A 21,181-nucleotide genomic window follows, 5' to 3' on the forward strand; every position below is an offset into this window, starting at 1 on the left:
TATATATTTGCATAGAGTATTTATTTATGTGGACTTAATTTTGCATGCCTATTACTACTTGTTTTTATGTTGCACCTTCATGTCGAAGCAAATTCCTAGTCTGTGAATCCTGTTCATTGACAATGGCAATAAAACTTCTTCTGATTCTGATTCTGATTCTGAATGCCTTGCTGACCAACCTTCAAAATATGTAGCAAATCTTCCTGGGTTATTTTTACTCATTATGAAATTCAAGTACTGCTGCTGAAATAAGTAAACTAGTGAATATACTGTGACATGATATACATTTTATGAGTGCACAGTAGAAATGGGCCAGAATGATGAACAATGTGGGCTAGTTTAAAACAGGTGTGCTGCATTGTATGTTTGTCGTTGCTTATTTAGCTGAAAATCTCTGAAAAAAGATGTTTTGACTATATTTGAACTTTTAATATTCAATTTCTAAATGAAGTAGATTTCTAAATGAATAGTAGGCCTTTTTAACCCTTTAGAAGACTGCATATGCATATGAACATCCCTTCTTATTATGGAGTTCAGGTGTTTCAAGTCAAGTCAAGTCAGGCTTTATTATCATTTGAGCTGTTTACAAGTACACAGTGAAACGAAACAATGTTCTTCCAGGACCAACACAAGAACAGTGTCTTCTAATCCATCTAAAGTGGATATTTTCTCTATCCAAATTGACAGTACATTAGTCTCCCCCTCACCTCAGGTTAAGAGCTTGGGTGTCATCTTAGATAACTGTATATCTTTCCGCTCTCACATTAGTAATGTAACCCGGTCTGCGTATTTCCATCTGCGTAACATCAATCGTCTATGCCCTTCCCTCACCCCCCACACTGCATCTATTCTAGTTCATAGTCTTGTTACATCCCGCACTGCCTACTGTAATTCTCTTCTCTTTGGCCTTCCTCATAAATCCCTCCATAAGCTTGAGCTGGTTCAGAATGCAGCTGCCCGTATTATCACTAAAACTCCTTCATTCCATCACATTACACCTGTCCTTCAACAGCTCCACTGGCTCCCTGTTAAATATAGGATCTAGTCTTTAAACTCACCAGTTCAAATTAGCCTACTCTCTCTGTTGATGGTTTTTTTTTATTATTTATTTATTTTTTATATATATAACCCTACATTTTGTACAGTGTCCTTGAGTGTCAAGAAAGGTGCTTTTAAATTAAATATATTATTATTATTATTATTAAGGGGGGGGGGGTCATCCTACCCACCCAGAGAGAGCGAGGACAATTGTGCTCTCTAGGATTCTTGGATCATCAAGGATCGAACTCATGATCTCCAGATGATACGGCCAACTCTTCAATTTAATTAATACAAATTAATACATATATGAAATTAAAATCTACACAAACACAAACAACGGCAGATAAGTTACATTAACCAAACAGGACAATGAACTACACAACTACAGAATTTAATAAATGAATATACAGTTAGTCATTCACTAGCAATCAAACTATTTATACAGCTAATGCAGTAAATACATTACAGTAATTATTTAAATCATTTGTGTACAATTAAATTACATAAATATTCCTTCACATTCACATGGACCAGCCGCTTCATTAAGTCCACCTCTTTGTCACGTCACATCAGCTTTATTGTCAATACTACAACATGTACAGGACATACAGTACAGTGCACTGAAACTGCGTTACTCTCAGACCCCATGGTGTAACAGTAACATTACATAGACGGTAAACAGGAAAAGTGTCAATTCAAATAGACATTTAAAAAACACTAATCGTAAAAATAAACATTCATTTTATAAAAATAGATGAATAAAGAGTAATATGAATGTAAGAAGGTCCTGAAATGAACATTAAAGTGACATAAGGCACAGACAGATTAAGGTCTGTGGGTATAAAGATAAACAGTAGTGCAGTTAGAATGAGCTTATGGAGCAAGTAAAGTTACGAGTGCGTATATTTTACTCACTTTCTTTTCTTCTTCTCTGTAGATTTGCTGGATGTAACCTCACTGTACAGTCCGGTAAAATGCTGAGTGCAGCTCTACAAACAGAAAACTCCTCTCTGACAGAGCTGGACCTCAGTAACAATGATCTGCAGGATTCCGGTGTAGAGCTGCTCTCTGCTGGACTGAAGAGTTCGGACTGTAAACTGGAGATACTCAGGTTAGATTTCCTAAATGTGATGACATTTCGCTGTTCCACTCCAGCATCACAGGAGGATGCAGCTAATGATTGTGCTGTATGTATGTATTGTGTTATATTCATATTTCAGACAGGATATTTTCTAATGAAGCTGACAATAATCTGAGTATATTGCTAACTGCATGAAACCAACTGAATTTTCTGAAACGGGTGATTCTGATCTTGTCATTGGCTCATTACTGTGTGAAGCAACTTGATATCAATCAACAATATGCAGCTCCATAAAATTAAAGAAAAATATGCATTTGTTTGCTTTTTATGCTTTTTAATACTTAATAAGTATTACAAATTAAAAATATAAAAGAGTAATTACTAGTACTTCATTTTATTTAATTGAATTTAACTTAAGTCATAACTATTCTTATTATGAATTTAATTAATGCTAATTTAAGCCAAATCAAGGTAAGTTTATCACCCATGTCAGAAATTCTGCCAGTAAGCGGTGTAAAAACAAACAATATAACACTAAAAATAGAGCAAATCACTACATATAGTAACCCGTCATGCACAAGGTATACAAAACACATGTATTACCATAACAAAATAACAAAAGATATTTGAGCACAAAAGTGCAGAAAGAAATGAAAGTTATAAAACACAATCTGTTAAATATACTGTACGTCAATATAGAGAGGAGTCAGTGGCAGCTGCTCGGTTCCTATAATCTCACTGTCTTGTTTAAGAAAAGGGAGAATTTCTGTATGAATGAAGAATCTCAGATTAGAAAACAGAATTTAACTGCAATAAATGACCGTTGGAGGTGCTCCATGACCTTAAGCTGCTTTTTGAAACCACACCCTGGATGGTGCTGCTAGCTGGAAGAGAAAGTGTCTAAAACACCAACAGAGAGGCATCTGCGCTAGGCTAACAGCTAAACCACAGTTCTTCTGGACAGTTTTGAGCATATAGACTGGAGCGTGTTCAGGAAGGGGGCTGCATATAACACTTCAGCTGATTCTGAGGAATATACAGCATCCGTAACTGGCTACATTAGAGCATAGATGATGTGACTTCAGCAAGAGCAAACCTGTCCTGAGCTGTCAGACGGGTAAAGTAACATCACATGCCTGTGATTGTGATGCCTTTCTTCAAGATGCTCTGAACATTTTTTATGTGCAGCATGAAACACGAAACAGCCAGCAAGGAAGACCATCTCCTCTCCCACTGACCAAGTATTACCTCAACATCCGCAACATCACCTCAGCAAGTTTGCTAATGATACTACAGTGGTGGTTCTTATCAGCAACAATAACAAGTCCTCTTACATGGAGGACATGGGGTGTCCTGCAGACTGGTGCAGAGATAGCAATATATCTCTCAATGTAGATGAGATCAAAAAGATTATTGTAGACTTCAGGAGGAACTTTGGAGGTCACTCTCCACTGCACATCGAGGGCTCAATCGTGGAGTCCAAATCTCCTAGTTCCTTGGTGTCCACATCACCAATGATTTCCCCTGCTCTGTATCAGAAAATCCATTGGATTCCATGGGCTCCATAAGGTCCTTGTGTGTGTTTGTGTAAAACTAATAGGGCCAAACTGCAAGCAGGACCTGTGTGGACCATCATCCACTGATCCCTTATTGTGTCCCCTTATACAGGCTAATGATGGACCCATGTGGGGCATTATTGTTAATTTCAGCAGTAAACCTGGGCCCTAAGAGTGTAAACACATATATTTCATACAGTTACCATAGGCCAGCATGCAAATTTCTGTGGTATTTTAAACAGCTCCAACTTGTTCACTCTGCCTGACAGCAGACATCACTTTTCTATCACAACATGATGAAACAGTAAATAGCAGTAAAGTGTTAGAAGGATTGAATCGAATGGCAGTGAGCGCATAGTTTACCACCACTATCACAGGTTATAATGAACAAAACACTGAACTCCATTTAGGATCTCCAGGCCAAGATGCAGAAAAATGTATGTGTTTTATTTAAAAAGCACTACACAAAGCTCCATCCCTGTCCTCAGTCTGGCTGACAGTGCAGGAGTCTCTTAAAAAAGATGGCTATTCAAGTGTCCTTTACTAAAGGCATGGTTCTATTTAGAGTTGTAAAGAGTTCTGTATAGAACCAGTTCATGCTTACATGGTTCTTTCCTTGGTGAAATTGTTCTTCCAATTGATGCAGAATGTGTATGTGGTTCTATATATAAACTTTCTGAAAATGGTTCTGTACGGCACCAAATAGAGCTCTTCTAATGTTACAAGACTGACATCATAACAACAGTAGAACCCTTTTTGGAGCTGTATGTATAACCATTTTTAAAAAGGTTCGATATGTTTACTTGTTGTTACACCACTGATTTAGAAATTACATTACAGCTTGTTGTGGACTTAAGTTGCTTTGCTAATGTTGATGGAATACAGAATAAACTGTACCACATACCACTGGAGAAGCATCACATGGCTGATTGGACAGAACACAGCAAGCACATATGACCTCTAGTTAAAGTTAACCCGGAGCTCATTGCACATTTTACAAGGCTGAGTACGGAGTTTAGTTGTTTGATTCTACATTCAAGTTTGGTGAGGCTGAAACTGGCTTACTATGCACAGTGGAAGTTATAGGTAAACAACATCCAGACATGCTGGTGACTTCTCTAGGATCAGTCTCGTCTCAAATGGATGTGGAACAACAAGTCAACCTTTCATATTGTTCATGAAAATAATGGACAGTGTTCTCTGGGTCACAGAACTAAAGAACCATCCAGATCATTACCTGTGTAAAGTTCAAACAGGGTCTGTGACATTATGGGTAGTTTTAGTGCCCATTGCATAGACAACCTGCACATCTGTGAAATCACCATTAACTCTGAAAGATATACAGACATTTAGGAGCAACATACACTGCTTTGTACATGCATCTTTTTCAAGGACATCCGTGCTTATTTCATGAAGACAAAGCCAAGCCACACACTGCACATATTACAAAAGCAGGAGTGCATAATCAGAGTGCAGGTGCTAGACTGACCTGCTCATCATTAAAAATGAGTGTTATGAAGCGCAGTGTATGACAGTGAAGTCCCCACATGGTTGTGCAGGTACAGACTTGTATACCTGAGAAATGGCAAGAAATTGTGCTTTTACAACTCGTTCAGTCTGTGTCTTCAAACAAATGTATTAAGAGCTGTTAAATGAAAAGGCAATGTAACGCAGTGATAAACAGGCTTTTGTATCTGTTTTTGGGACATGTTGCAGACATTATGTCTGTAATAAGCATGTGTATATTTCCAAAAAAAACTAAAAATAATGAATAAAGTAAAAGGTAAAACATTCAATATGGTCAAACAGAATGAACTAATCCTTCTCTCTTTCTACATATTATATGTGTGTATATTTATTTATTTAGTAGTGGCTTTTGAACGCTACTGTATCTTTGTTTCATAGTAATATAAAAATATCTGAACGCTGTAGCTGTTATTGGAAAATCATACAGTAAAACATGTGTAGTGCTCTCTTTTTGCAGACTAGCTTTGTGTCATTTTGGAGGAAAGTCTTGTGAAAATCTGGGATCAGTTTTACAAACAGAAGCCTCCTCCCTAAAAGAGCTGGACATCAGTAACAATGAGCTTCATGATTCAGGAGTGGAGCTGCTGTCTGCTGGACTGAAGAGCTCACACTGTAAACTGGAGATACTCAGGTCAGCTTTCTCTTCATTTTGGAGTGGAATGTTAAAGCTTGATGTTGTTTGCTTATGTCAACAACAGCATGTGGGTCTGAATGTATTTAAGGGGGATTCCACTGATATTTCTAAATGTCTTCTTTATTCAGTTGCCGGGATGTCGTTCAGAGTTCAATGTCAAATCCTCCATTCTAGCAAAACTTGTTTTCTCTTTATAGCAGTGGTAAGGGGATCAGTGTCTAAATGGAGTTTTAATAGTAAAGTACTTAATCAGAGAAAAAATTGTTTAGGGACCATTTTGAGAGATCAATCAATCAAGTTTTTTTTTGTTTTAACATTTGTTTTAACTGGTAAAAAAATTCCCATCTCACCGGCCTTCGACAGAACTGCTGCGACGTAATTTCCATCTATCAGTTAAGGAATTTAGGGATATGTGTCACGATTGGCCCCTCTCAGACCTCCATGTGATTTTATTTACCTCTGGTCTTGTCCATATGCGTCCTTGTTTTTATTCTTCCCTGTTCTGCCGACTTGTTTCTAGACTCTGCCCTTGATGGTTCTCACCTGTGTCTTGTTAACCCTCATTGTTCTTTTATTTAAGCCCTGTGTTTTGCCTTGTTAGTTGCAGGTCCGTGTTGGCTCTTTGACCCTGGACTGTTTAGATCCTGATTATGGATTTGCCTCTAATAAATCTCGCTTCTCTTAACGTACACGTCTGCCTCATCATCACACCCCTGCGTTACAACCCCTGCCAAAAATGATGGAATCACCACTCTTGGAGGAAATTCTTTCAATTGTTTAATTCCATCCATCCATCCATCCATTTTCTAAGCCGCTTCTCCGTCAGGGTCGCGGGGGGGGAGCTGGAGCCTATCCCAGCAGTCTTTGGGCGGAAGGCAGGATACACCCTGGACAGGTCGCCAGTCCATCGCAGGGCAGACAGACAGACACAGACAGTCACTCACACCTAGGGGAAATTTAGCATGTCCAGTTGGCCTGACTGCATGTCTTTGGACTGTGGGAGGAAACCGGAGAACCCGGAGGAAACCCACGCAGACACGGGGAGAACATGCAAACTCCACACAGAGAGGACCCTGGTCACCCGGCCGGGGTATCGAACCCAGGCCCACCTTGCTCTGAGGCGACAGCGCTACCCACCACGCCACCGTGCCGCCCCAATTGTTTAATTTTGTAAAAAAAAATTAATTACAGAGAAATGCCACAAAACTTTTTTTTTTCAAAATTCCAACCTTCTGGCATTAAAAAAAAAAACAAAAAAAGAAAGAAATATAATTTTTGTAGTCAGTCACAGTTGTGTTTGTAGATCAAGTAGAGGACGTCTTTCTGCAAAACTCCAAATCTTACTTTTTAAAAATTGGAAGATAAATTGTTTACACTGACGAACTGATAATGTTCTGTTATGTAAGATTTGAGATTTGAGGAGATAATCTTCTCTTGTTTTAGCTGTGAGAGAGGGTAAAAAGTTTCCAGCCTTTCTTCTACAACTGTATTTTGTTTTATATCAGCCATCTCAGATGACAGCCAAGTTAGATTTAATACTGTGGGTTGAATTTGTTGTCTAATATTTTCAGTTTTATTATTAAAGAAGTCCATAAAAACTTCACTGATGAGAGTTGCCAGAATTTGTGGTTTAGTACCTGCCTGATTTTTTGTGATTCTGGAAATCACACTAAACAGAACTCTAGGATTATATTTATTATTCTCAATCAGTGAGGCCAGATATGCTGAGTGAGCTTTAGTGAGAGCATTTCTATGAAGCTGTCCTTCCAGGCAGAGTAGAACACTTCCAGCTTGGTTTGTCGCCATTTCCGCTCTAGTTTGTTTTAAGGTACGGGTCTACACACCAGTCATACACTTCTGCAAACAAATGTTTGATTAAGGCCTGAAGGACTCCTGACTCAGCAGATAGGTACAGACAGGTGAAAAAGGTGGCAGCCACAACGGTGGTAGAAGCAAAATCTAGGGTGTGAGAGGAGTTTGGTGAAGCCATGGAACAAGACTTTTGGTTGGCTTCAAGGAGGTTCTGGACAACTGTCCGGTGACTCAGGAGTGGTCGGGGTGGCTGTGCCCAAGCTGAATTTGGCAAGGTTGGAGAAACTCTGACTTCAAGTGAAAGTATTATCAGTCGGTGGAAGGAGCACTTTGAAGAACTCCTTAATCCAGGAGACATGCCTCCGTCACGGGAGTCAGGTCCGGAGGCCTCTGGCTTGTCAAGCTCCATTTCCCTGGTGGAGATCACTGAAGTAGTTGGCAAGCTCTTCAGTGGCCATTTTTAACAAAGGGGACCGAAGGGTGTGTGCCAACTATCAGGGTATCACACTGCTCAGCCTTCCTGAGAAAGTCTATGCCAAGGTGCTGGAAAGGAGACTTCGACCGATAATTGAACCTCAGATTGAGGAGGAAAAATGTGGTTTCCATCCCGGCCATGGAACAACAGACCAGCTTTTCACCCTAGCGTTGGCAGGGTTGTGCCCTGTCTCAACTCCTGTTCATGATATTCGTGGACAGGGTGTTAAGGCGTAGCCGAGGTCAGGAGGGCATTATGTGTGAAGGCTGGAGGGTGGTGTCTCTGCTATTTGAAGATGTTGTTGTCTTTTGGCTGAATCACATGGATGCCTCCAGCACTCACTGGAGCGGTTTGCAGCTGAGTGTGAAGTGGATGGTATGTGGATCAGCACCTCCATGGTCTTAGCCCAGAAAAGGATGGCATGCCCACTCCATGTAAGGGGAAAGGACTTGCCCCAGGTGGAGGAGTTTAAGTATCTCAAGGTCTTGTTCACAAGTGATGGGAAGAGGGATCGTGAGATCGGCAGTAGGCTGGGACAAGCAACAGCAGTAATGCGGTCACTGTACCGGACTGTAGTGGTGAAGAGGGAGCTGAGCCATAAGGCACAGCTCTCTGTTTTCTAGTCGGCCTACATCCCACCCCCCACCTATGTTCATGAGCTGTGGGTAATGACCGAAAGAGTGAGATCGCAAATACAAGCTGCTGAAATGAGCTTCCTTAGAGCTCGGAGTAGAGCCGCTGCTCCTCTGCATTAAGAAGAACCAGCTAAGATGGTTCGGGCATCTGATTCGAATGCCCCCTGGATGCCTGCCGGTGGGGGGGTACCAGGCACGGCCTACGGGGATAAGACCCCCGGGTTGTCTTAGGACCTGCTGGAGGTATTATATCTCCAAGTAGGCCTGGGAGTGGCTTGGGGTCCCTGTGAATGAGGTGGAAGATATTGCAGGGCACAGGGTCGTCTGGAATTCTCTGCTCTCCCTGCCTGGTTTAAGCAGTCAACGACGATGGTGTTTAAGTAATGACGCCACTGTTTCAGCCCATTTTACTATATCTATCACTCTATTAGGAGACATACCAACAGAAATATCCTTATGAAAACAGCTGAATAATTGTTAAAATGCTAACAATCACCAAAACAACATCTCTGATGAACTAGCAATCAAGGAGAAATAGTATCACTCATTGATTCTCTATCACTGAATCTTCTTTCAGCCTCCTTCTGTAGTAAATCCACTAAATTTGACTTGACCTGGTCAACAGTCATTAACTTCTTTCGTACAATAATAACCACCAGACCCAATGAATTTTACTCAAACCATGCAGAAAAAAGTGTGAAAATCAAAAACACCTAAAGATGGATGTCAGAGCTGTGAGTGACATTAATACATTCCCTGAAATCAACATGTACAGATTTTTAAATCAAGTGCATTTTTATTAATAAGAGGTAAACATTAAAAAATATATTCTTAGTGATTTTTTGGGCTGTAACAGGAATAAAGCCTCAATTAAAATGATACAAAATTAGCATATTAAAATGACTACTTTGCAATTACAGTGGCAGTCAAAAGTTTGGGGATCCCTGGTCAAAATTTCCGTTACTGTGAAAGGCTTAGCTAATTGAGTATTAGATGACCCAATTAAATAGTAAAGAAATGTGTGGTCTTTAAAAAAGATCACTTTTAATTTCCATCTTTTATGTTTTTATTTAAATGTCTACTAAGTTCTGTGCATTCTCTCTCTCAGTCTGTTTCTCTCTTTTTCTGCTGTCTGCAGATTATCAGGATGCATGGTCAGGAAGGAAGGCTGTTCTTCTCTGGCTTCAGCTCTGAGTTCAAACCCCTCATACCTGAAAGAACTGGATCTGAGCTATAATCTCTTAGGAGAGTCAGGAGTGAAACTGCTCTCTGCTAGACAGGAGGATCCACACAGCTCACTCAAAACACTCAGGTGTGTGTGTGTTTGAGAGAGAGTGAGTGGAGTGTGTGTGTGAGAGAGTGTGTGTGTGTGTAAGAGTGTGAGTGCATTCATGAGAGACAGAAAGGGAAACTTTAAAATTTTAAAAATTAACTGCGAGTAACCAAGAGAGAGATAAAGAGAGAGAGATAGAATGTGGCAAAGGAAGAAACAAAGACGTTATACACACACACACACACACACACACACACACACACACAGAGAGAGTGAGAGAAATAGTTTTGCAGTGAACGTCTCTCACTGATCTGTGTTTGTGTTCTTTAGAGTGGAACATGATGGTGAGATGAGAATCAGACCAAAGGAATGTAAGTGTACACACACACACACACACACACACACACACACACACACACACACACACACACACACTAACAATATATGGGTTGTTTTTGGTAAAATACACAAACACCTGCACACTCTCACACTGCTTACACACACCACTGAAACAATCACACACGTCACTGAAATACTTACACATACACACACCTATGAAACGTGTGTGTGTGTGTGTGTGTGATTGTACAGAAGCTACAGTCACTGGTGTCTGGAAATCATTTCACTGTGACAGGAAGATAGAGTTTTACAAAATAAGAGCATGCTCAGCAGCTCAAAGAAAAGGGTTTCTGGAAAAAAATAAGATAATTAATCCTTTATGAAAATTCATTAAAACAATGAGCAATCAGGTTTTTCTGTTGGGAGTATTCTCATAGTCCCAACAACAAATCCCTGCGGCCCATCGTTCTGATTAAAGATTAGATTAAGTGACCCTTATTAGTCCCACAAACAGGAAAATTTCACCTCCGCATTTAACCCATCCGTGAAGTGAAACACCACATACACACTAGTGAGCACACACACACTAGGGGGCAGTGAGCACTTGCCCGGAGCAGTGGGCAGCCCTCTGAGGGGAGCAATTGGGGATGCAGTCTTTGGCCTTCAAACTGTTAAAAGCAGTTAGATGCTGATCTAGTGACTCCAGTGGAGTTGTACATTATCTCACTGCAGGCTCTTCTCCACACTCAACTACCGTTATGATGGAATGAATGGTTTTGTGTGGTCTTCCAGTTCAGTGAAGATTCTGTCTAGAAGGGCATCTTGTATGGTTCTACACAGTGTAGGATGCAGGAGAAAAAACTGAAAACATCTTCTCTACTGCCAGCAATGCTGAAAGGCTCATTAGCTTTTTACGATTATTTACAGACTGAAATTAGAAATAACAGTTAGTGAAACTCACATCAACTATAAGTTCATTGACTGATGTTACAGTGTGGAGAGGAATAAACATCTTTGTCAATATGCAGTACTAGTCATGAGTGTTGTGTTTGGTTGTTCATGTACTTTAACAGCATCTCTGAACTAAATCAAACCCAGACAGTACAAAGTGATTCAACAAGATTCATCTGATTTCAAAATGCCATATTTTTACCACTGTGAGGCGCCTATAGGAACCAGTCACAATCCAAAATGAAAGAGGGGGTCATAGAGTTTCTGACTGTTAGTGGAAGAGGGTCTTCCATTCAGTCTGAGAGGAGATGAGACCCTTGAGCAGAAAGTGTTCTGCGTTCTCCACGTCAATAAGAGTGAATCAGTCATAACTGTGCAGCGTGATTTTCCTGGGCAGTGAAGATCCAACATCTCAGAGCGTTCTGTGTTGGTTCCACAGCACTGGATGATCTCTGAAATCCCACTGAAAGAGCCGTGAGTGCAGCGACACCCGACCTGTTCAATCCTGTATGGGATGAATTTGACTGTGATGTTGATGTTTTCCGTACAGCTGGAGGAGGTTCAGATTTACATGTGAAATAAATAATTTTAAAATGGGATGAATCTTTCTGAATCACCCTGTATTGTTAGAAAAGCAGTGATTTAAAGGTGTTTTAGATCGAGCACAGTAGTGTGTAACCAGGTGAAACAGAATCAGATCGTATGAACTCTGTATATGCTGTATGATGGCTAAATAGGGTTTATATGAGTTACTGTACAGCTCTGAATGAAGTGTTTCATTTTGCAGAAGATCTGAGGTGTTCTCCTGCTTGTGTGTGACTGTGTGAACTGTGTGTAGTGTTTGAACAAAATAAGTCCTGTTTTCAAAACTGAGCTTAATTCTAAAAATCTGTAAAAAGAAAGGGGTAATTTAACTGATAGAGCAGTTTGTTTGTTCTTCCTTAAAAGAGGCTGAACAGAGTTCATCCAGAAACTCTTCATCGTTGTGCTGCTGACTGTGTGCTTATTTTGTAAAACTCTGCCTTCCTGTTACAGTCAAATGACTTCCAACGAGGATGTCAGTCGTGAGTGTGAATGTTTCAGTGTGTGTGTGTGTTTCAGTGGTCTGTGTGTGTTTTAGTAGTGTGTGTGTGTTACAGTGGTGTTGGTGTTTCAGTGGCGTGTGTGTCAGTGGTGTGTGTGTGTGTCAGTGGTGTTTGTGTGTTTTAGTAGTGTGTGTGTGTTACAGTGGTGTTGGTGTTTCACTGGTGTGTGTGGGTCAGTGGTGTTTGTGTGTTTTAGTAGTGCGTGTGTGTGTGTCAGTGGTGTTTGTGTGTGTTACAGTGACGTGCGTGTTTCAGTGGCGCATGTGTGTGTGTATTACAGTGGTGTTCGTGTTTCACTGGTGTGTGTGTGTCAGTGGTGTATTTCACCCTAAGCAGCCCCCCATACAAGCCCACAAACATACAAACACCCTCTCACATCAATGACACACAATGACCTTCAATTCCTCTGTAACACCTACATCCTCAACCTCATCCTCATATAACGCTGCACTGTCTGACTCCAGTGTTGGCTCATCTACTGCTTCACAGACGTTTTGTCCTTTAAATGGTTTAAACTTATATTTTCTATATTTTACACCACATGTACACAAACTGACCACTTCATTCAGTCCTTCTCCTCGTTTCTACACTCACTGTCCATTTTATCAGCTCATCTTACCATATAGGTGCACTCTGTAGAATGTGGTAAGACTAATTACAGACTTCTAGAATTAGCCAGTTCTTCAGTGGTCAGGACCCCCATGGACCCCCACAGAGCAGGTACTACTTGGGTGGTGGATCACCCTCAGCACTGCAGTAACACTGATGTAGTGATGTGTGTTAGTGTGTGTTGTGCTGGTGCGAGTGGATCAGACACAGTAGTGCAGCTGGAGTTTTTAAACACGGTGTCCACTCACTGCCCACTCTATAAGACACTCCTACCTTGTCAGTCCACCTTGTAGATGTAAAGTCAGAGACGACAGCTCATCTGCTGCTGCACAGTTTGTGTTGGTCATCCTCTAGTCCTTCATCAGTGCTCACAGGACGCTGCCCACGGGACACTGCCCACAGGACGCTATTGGCTGGATATTTTGGGTTGGTGGACTATTCTCAGTCCAGCAGCGACACTAAGGTGTTAAAAACTCCAGCAGCACTGCTGTGTCTGATCCACTCAGACCAGCGCAACAGACACTAACACACCACAACCATGTCAGTGTTACTGCAGTGTTAGTACCTGCTCTGTGAGGGTCCATGGGGGTCCTGACCACTGAGGAACAGGAAAACAAAGTATCAGAGAAGCAGATGGACTACAGTCTGTAACTGTAGAGCTACAGAGTGAAACTATACGGTCAGTGGAGGTGATAAAACGGACAGAGTGTAGAAAGAAGTAAGTGGGCTTACTGACGTGGCTGGTGTGTGAATGTCTACAGGGATTATTTTGTAAAGCCAGTTTATTTTTGAAGGTTTAGCACAAGCATTACAAAGGCTACCAGGAGACTCCATGGCCTGCACAGCATTAACTCAGGAGCTAAAATAACCAATCCTAGGAATGATCACCTGCTCAGTATACAGTAACTTCCATAATGTGCTGGAATACGCAGATCAGTGAGTTAAAGCATCAGCCTAACTGTATATATATGTTTCTAAAACAACACGACATTCAGACGTTTAATCCAAGACCTTTATGCTCCATTTCTGTAGCTCCTGTAAGAGTTAGTGCTAATGTTATGAAGCTACAGCTGTAAAGAAAATCTTAAAATACTCTATAAATTCTAGAAACTGTTGTGTGGCTAAACATTTCCATTTAACTTAATCATATCATATAAACATATCACTTCATTTGTAACACTGAAGATGACGTTCAGGACTTAAAGCTCAAAAACGCCTCTGACAGTAATTTGAGGATAAAAACCTTCCTTTTACAAACCTGAGTTGCACGTCATCTCCTCACCTGGTTGACTGTCCTGAACCACAAACACAGGTGTGGTGAATCATCTGCACATATTCATTCCTTTGTTTAGTCATCACTGACCAGTCCTCCTAAAGACCCATCCTGCTTTGCAGCATCAATTCTAGACCCCATTAAAGCAAACAGAAAGAGAAAGAAGCCAGAATAAGAGTTTCTCACGGTCAGTCTGGTGGTCTGTGTGTTGTGTGTTCAGCTCCAGGTGAAAATACTGGCCCATCCAGGTTGGATGAGTGACTAGAGAGAAGACCTCCTTGCTACTGATTGGTCAGCTGTGATGACATATGGTGCTCTTAAACGTGCGGACTGATAATGTGGAGCTTATTGTTCAGACTAGTGGAGAAGTTTTCAGTCCCAGTGCTTCACAGACATAATGAAACGTGAGCTTGAGGGAGTTTAAGAGGCTGAACGCTCCTTTATACAGCAGAAGAACATCTACACAGCTTATGAGCCGAGACAGGTTTGGTGTCTGAACTCTGCTTTTAGTTTTAGTATTAGAGCTACAAAGTTAATGTAACTAAAGTTAAATTAGCCTCATAGCTCCAGTGCTAAAGCTAAAGAAGCAAACTTCAGACACCAAACAGGTTTTGGCTCGTGAGGCTTGTGAGGGGGAAACTGGATGAATGTTATTTTTCAGTGAACTGTTTCTTTAGTTTCTCAACATTTTAAAGTAAAACAGAGTAAAACACTTTACGGCTGTAAAAACAGGACGATCAGTTCTGACAGTCTCACAGTCCCAACTGTGTTTGTATGTGTAGTCACAGCATTTAGCAGCTTGTCTGTTTTCATCACCCAACTGAGACCAGGACCACATTGCTGCGCTGAGTCAGACTGTATTCTGACTGTCTAACAGCTTAAATGATGTTTTTACTGGAGCCCCTGCCAGTGAAGACCCTCCAGGCCATTTAACATCATATAGATTCTAACTCCAGTCATCCAGTCCTAATTGAACTGTGTGAATAGTGTCTGATGAATATGGAAAACATGCCACTGTTCACTGCCATAACACTATTTAACCCCATTTGGATACAGACACCTTTCTGAAAACTGAGGAATTCTGTCTCCAGTTCCTCTGTTTAGTCTGGATGTTGTGATGTGCTGCAGGGCATCACTGATCGGGGTGAATCTCTGCCGCATCATCAAACTGCATGAACATGTTTTTGGTTATTGACCTGCTTAGTCACCAACAGTAAAATTAATAATTTCAGTCGTCCATACTTTAACATGTGTTTATAAAGGTAACATTAGGCAGGAAAACAGGCAGCTGGGACATTATTTTCCCAGAACTCCAACAGGGTTTTTATTTAAATGTAAATAAGAAGCCGCAGTCATTTCTAACGTAATGTTGATGGATGTGCTTTAAGAGCCAGTAAACCGTTCTGTTGAGATCAGAGCATTTTTAAAGTCTTAGGCTACAACCACATCACCTGGTGTGACATCACACATATTCCCAACCTGGGAAGCTCTGTACAGTTTCAGGTATTCCTGAAGAGAACAGCCCTGATCCAGCTCATTAGCTGATTATGGAGCCCTTCATTAGCTGGATCAGGTGCTCTGGGGAGCTGGATTAAGAGACACAGCCTTCTACAAATGAAGCTCTGCACGGTCGTGTTTACAGCATCACTCCTTCCTGCCGTGCTGCTTGTCTGGTTGCTGCCGTTACCGTTAGCCAGCTGCACCAGACTCAACAGCAGCAATGTATTTAATCCCTTTATACCTAAACACGGAGACAAACAACAGATCATCATTTACACTAGAGAAACACGAAGAACACGAGAACAATCAGCTGATGGTGGCTTCTTGTCCAGATGTTCCACTCCACCTTAAATGATGCACATTTACACAGACATCAGAATGTAACTGTGGTGTCGTTTAAGGTGGAACGGAAAAATTGAAGGAGAAGCTGGTGAAGAAGAACCCAACTTCAGCTTCAAGTTTGCTCTATTACACGTTCACAGACTGCCCCAGAATATAAACTACAGCCATATATTATTGAGCCAACTACTATTTGTAGAGTAATAATTTTGTAAAGAGTCCAACAAGTAATGTAAACTAGCTGGCATTGTCGCTAAGACTATTAGCATTTAAGCTAACAGCTACAGGTGGTCATTGCTCATATTTTAACTTTGGCCCAATCAGAAATACAGTTAGACTAATATGTGGTGGCCCCGTTATGGTGCACCAGACTACACCACCCCCTGGTTTATACCTAGAGTAAAGAGGAGCTCTGACTGTAGTAAATTCACAAATGCAGGTTCAGGAAAACACAAAAATACAGTGTTTAATAAAGAAAGCTGAGGTCATACGCCGACTGTCCGTTTGGTTTATAAACAAACCATAAGAATAGAAACAACCAGTACTGAAATATTCCCAGTACTACTGGGGCGACTCAAGCCTTGGCCCCCTGAGACACTGACGGAAGATCATTTACTCAATGACGCGTGAATCAATTCAACAAAAAAGAAAAAGGAAAAAAACACCAATCCAGCAACACCTGCTAATCACTCCAAGCTCACTGCACTGCAAACTTCTACCATTCAAGTGAACACTGCAGTCCATCCCCAAACATTCCTCCCAAACTCCCTGGACTAGACTTAACCCCACGCAGACTGGACTATAACTAAAGGAAAAAAATAGTAGTAAAAATAACTAAAACAATGCACCCACTCTGGCCAGTGGCTCACAACACACTAAATACCTGTCTGTACACACAGTATGACCACAGGCTAGAGGGCAGCTTAGACAGTAAAATACTTTCTTTAAAAGTTAGAGCAGCATCTCTATTAAAACTCATAAAAACTGAATAATTAAAGTGCTAAGAGAACAGCAGCTGGCCCAGGGTGTACGCTGTAGTCAGTCTGGGGTACTAAGGCCAGCGCTGTAAACTGGACGCTGCAGTTGGTGCTGACTTTGCTGATTCTCCAGGCTACTTGGATCAACGTAGTCGAGACTGAACCCGCAGTTCCAACAACACGGAATGCTGGCACCAAGACATCCATCGACTTAGCCTAGCAGCAATGAACCAAAACCTGCCACCAGGACCCCAAGGTGTTTGTATATATGCCTGCTCCCATCCTAATTACTGACGTAGCCCACATAGAAAAACACAAACAGAAGGTGCTCCACTACACAGGCTCCATATACGGTATATCAACACCACTGACTGAGCACAAACGACGGTGACCAGAAACGAGACTAACTAAATGAACTGTATGATAAAAATCACTGGCTAGATATTTTAATTAGCTGGTCTTAACTGCCTGTTTTTAGGAGCTAAATCAACGTTACTGGTCTGTTACAGCAAAATATATTTGGGCGAATCACCAATCTAGAATTATTACAGTTCAAATGGTTTAATTAGATTAATTTAGTAAGATTATTCCTGCTGTTCTCTACTGCCCTGGTGGTCTTATCTGAGCTTTTAGCGTGAAGCAGCATAACTCACAGATCGCTGGAACCAGTTAGAACCAGTTAGAACCAGTCAGAAGATCCAGTGCATTAACAGGTAGTTTATCAGGGGAGAAAACAGGGATAAAAAACAGGAATTACAGAGAATTTATGCTGTGGGAAAATACATCAGACACCACAAACAAATAAATAAATAAAGATCATTATACACAGTGCAGATTCTGCATTAATTAATGAAGCCTCATTAAGAGCTCATGTTTAATTTAATAACGATAAATCAGGCTATTATCATGTGTGTGAACTCCAAATCGGCTGTGTCCCAATACGAATAAGCCCCCTGAGTGAATCCGTCAGCAGCTGATCTACAGTCCGGCTGGTTTCTATGGAGCATCAACATGGATCATTTCAGCTGACCGACACTGCACTGGACGTTTAGCTCCAACACGCTTCACTTTAATTAGGATGTTTTAAAGGCGTCATTAAAATGGAAACGACTACAAATAAACAGATTTTAGCCGGTATTGATCATCTTGGTACACGATGGATCGACTGAGGTATTTGATTGATTATTGATTATTTCATTTATTTTTATCTGTCAGCGCTGCTGATGGAACTGAATTAATCCATGCAGTGGTGCAACATCTGCATTTTACATTATTTGAAATCTCCAGTTACTCTTTTGTCTCACAGTGCTGTGAAAAAGTATTTGCCCCTCACTCGATTTCTTCTATTTTTGTTCATTTGTCTCATTTAAATGTTTCAGATAATCCAACTAGTTTTAATAAAGATAAAGACACACAAGTAAACACAAAATGCAGCTGCCATGTTCAAATGGGAGCTCCTCAGCCTGCAGGTTGGGGTTTAGATCATCCTGTCAGTCCAGGTTTCAGTTGTTTGATATGATTACAGAGTTAATTTCTATAGAGACAGTGAGACCATCACCATACAGAAAGACTGAGCTCCATCAATATATATTAAGAAACCTTTCATAATCTCACTGCAGCTCCCTGAATAGACCTTATAAACAAAGAACACTTCAGGGACACACAGAGCAGCGTAAGCGCAATAGACACATATTACTGGATATCCTACTGTAAGTGTTAATCCTCTGGTAGAGTGTAAAACTGGTTTAAAGGTAGTTCTTAGGTACTGATGAACATGTTAGACCTTTCCCAGTCTCTCATTAAGCCCTCACAACAGCCTCAGTCCTACACAGCAGGACTCAACACTGAGCTTTATCTCATTAGGAACAGACTTCAAAGGGTCAAATATTTATTTACCGGGACGTCGGTCTCCAGATGGTCATGACGGGTGACGTTTCTTGATGGAACTGTAGTTCTCGTTCGACTCCCGTCATCATTTATCTAGAGCGAATATTATAATAAATAATATTATTTAGAATATTAAACGACTTTTTTCAGGATTTCTGGATTTCAACCAGAGCAGATTCAGACAAACACCATAAACCATTCAAATCAGCTGAGAAGTCCTTACAAGACTACACAAACCAACACCCGCTCACACACACACACACACACACACACACACACACACACACACACACACACACACACACACACACTCACACACACACTAACACAGACACACACACACACACACACACACACACACATACTAACACAGACACACACCCCAACAGACACAGACACGCACACATTCTCTTTGTCTCCCTCTCCCTCTCTCTCTCCCTCTCTCTTTCTCTCTCTCTCTCTCTCTCTCTCGTCTCTTCCTGTGTGCAGATTCCTGTGAGTTCACTCTGGATCCAAACACAGCGAACAGTCTTCTCTCTCTGTCTGACGGGAACAGGAAGGTGGAGTGTGTGAGATCTCACTCGTATCCTGATCATCCAGAGAGATTTGATTGGTATTGGCAGGTTCTGTGTAGAGAGAGTCTGACTGGACGCTGTTACTGGGAGGCTGAGTGGAGCGGGAGGGTTTATATAGCAGTAGCATATAAATCAATCAGGAGGAAAGGACTCACTGAGGACTGTCGGTTTGGACTGAATGAAAAGTCCTGGAGTCTGTTCTGCTCTAATAACAGATACTCTGTCTGGCACAATAATAATGAGACTAAACTCTCTGCTCGACCGTCCAGTAAGAGAGTAGGAGTGTATGTGGACTGTCCGGCCGGCTCTCTGTCCTTCTACAGCGTCTCTGATGATCAAACACTGACGCACCTTCACACGTTCAGCACCACATTCACTGAACCGCTCTGCGCTGGGTTTTATATTTATTATCGCTCCTCAGTGTGTTTAAAATAAAATCTCCTCCTGAGTGAAACACAAACCATAAAAATATCAGGTTTGTGTGGTTTTATGTGTAAAACAGTGTAAAGATTCATTTTTACATCATTTTTATCTTCATTCTTTATAATGAAACCGTCTGTATTTGTTTCTGTGTCTTTAAGACTATATGTAAATGAGCTGTGTTCTGATTGGCTGTGCTGTGCCTCATTTATAAAGCAGTTCAGTCTGTGTTTCTCTGGTTTGGAGATTCAGGTGGAGACGATGCTCAGAACCAGTGGAAGATCTACAATAAAGAACTGATTAAACTCCCAGAATTATGATCATTTAATAAAATAAAGTGCTGATAAAGTCGCGTCTGATTTATTTACAGCTGCACAGACGAAACCGACTGAGCTGAAAGTGAAACTACACACCTTTCAGGGTAAACAGAGGCTAGCAGGTTAGCATGGAGCTAACACGCTACTTCACAGCTAGCAGGTTAGCATAGAGCTAAGACGCTATTTCACAGCTAGCAGGTTAGCATAGAGCTAACACGCTACTTCACAGCTAGCAGCTTAGCATGGAGCTAACAAGCTACTTCACAGCTAGCAGGTTACCATAGATCTAACACGCTATTTCACAGCTAACAGGTTAGCATAGAGCTAACATGCTATTTCACAGCTAGCAAGTTACCATAGAGCTAACACGTTACTTCACAGCTAACAGATTAGCATAGACCTAAGACGCTATTTCACAGCTAGCAGGTTACCATAGAGCTAAAAAGCTATTTCACAGCTAACAGGTTACCATAGAGCCAACACGCTATTTCACGGCTAGCAGGTTAGCATAGAGCTAACAAGCTACTTCACAGCTAGCAGGTTAGCATAGAGCCAATGCACAGAGGTGAGCTGCAGGCCTCACTCACCTCAGTTAAGGTCAATGAACATGATTCCACAATAAGAGAGACAGGGTGAACATGGCATTGTTGGGACAGTAGCAAGGCGCAAACCACTGCTTTGTCTCACATTTGACAAACATCTAGGTGACCCCCAAGACTTTTGGGACAATATTCTGTGGACTAATGAGTCAAAGGTGGCTCCTTTTGTGAGACATGGGTCCCATTACATCTGGCGTAAAGCTAACACTACATTCCACCACAAGAACTTCATACCAACAGTCAAATGTGGTGGTAGTGATCTGTTATCATCAGTTT

The 21,181-nt window shown here is 41.2% G+C and overlaps 2 protein-coding genes across 2 annotated transcripts in view; both read left to right on the forward strand.

Moving 5' to 3' along the window:
- LOC108413657 (NACHT, LRR and PYD domains-containing protein 12-like) overlaps window positions 1-19,277 on the forward strand; it is a 31,450-nt gene extending 12,173 nt beyond the window's left edge. Inside the window, exons 6-10 of the mRNA XM_017686276.1 lie at window positions 1,979-2,152; window positions 5,663-5,836; window positions 9,900-10,073; window positions 10,365-10,405; window positions 14,512-19,277. Of these exons, the coding sequence (XP_017541765.1) occupies window positions 1,979-2,152; window positions 5,663-5,836; window positions 9,900-10,073; window positions 10,365-10,405; window positions 14,512-14,552 (604 nt within the window). The 3' untranslated portion in view covers window positions 14,553-19,277. The remainder of the gene's footprint in view (window positions 1-1,978; window positions 2,153-5,662; window positions 5,837-9,899; window positions 10,074-10,364; window positions 10,406-14,511) is intronic.
- On the forward strand, window positions 19,028-20,300 carry LOC119264794 (stonustoxin subunit beta-like). The gene is made up of 2 exons (XM_037543755.1): window positions 19,028-19,034; window positions 19,409-20,300. The coding sequence occupies exons 1-2, from the start codon at window positions 19,028-19,030 to the stop codon at window positions 20,002-20,004; spliced, it is 603 nt and encodes a 200-aa protein (XP_037399652.1). The 3' UTR covers window positions 20,005-20,300.
- Window positions 20,301-21,181: the final 881 nt, after the last annotated feature.

Source organism: Pygocentrus nattereri, chromosome 12, assembly GCF_015220715.1.
Source record: "Pygocentrus nattereri isolate fPygNat1 chromosome 12, fPygNat1.pri, whole genome shotgun sequence".
In the NCBI taxonomy this organism is placed as follows: Eukaryota; Metazoa; Chordata; class Actinopteri; order Characiformes; family Serrasalmidae; genus Pygocentrus; species Pygocentrus nattereri.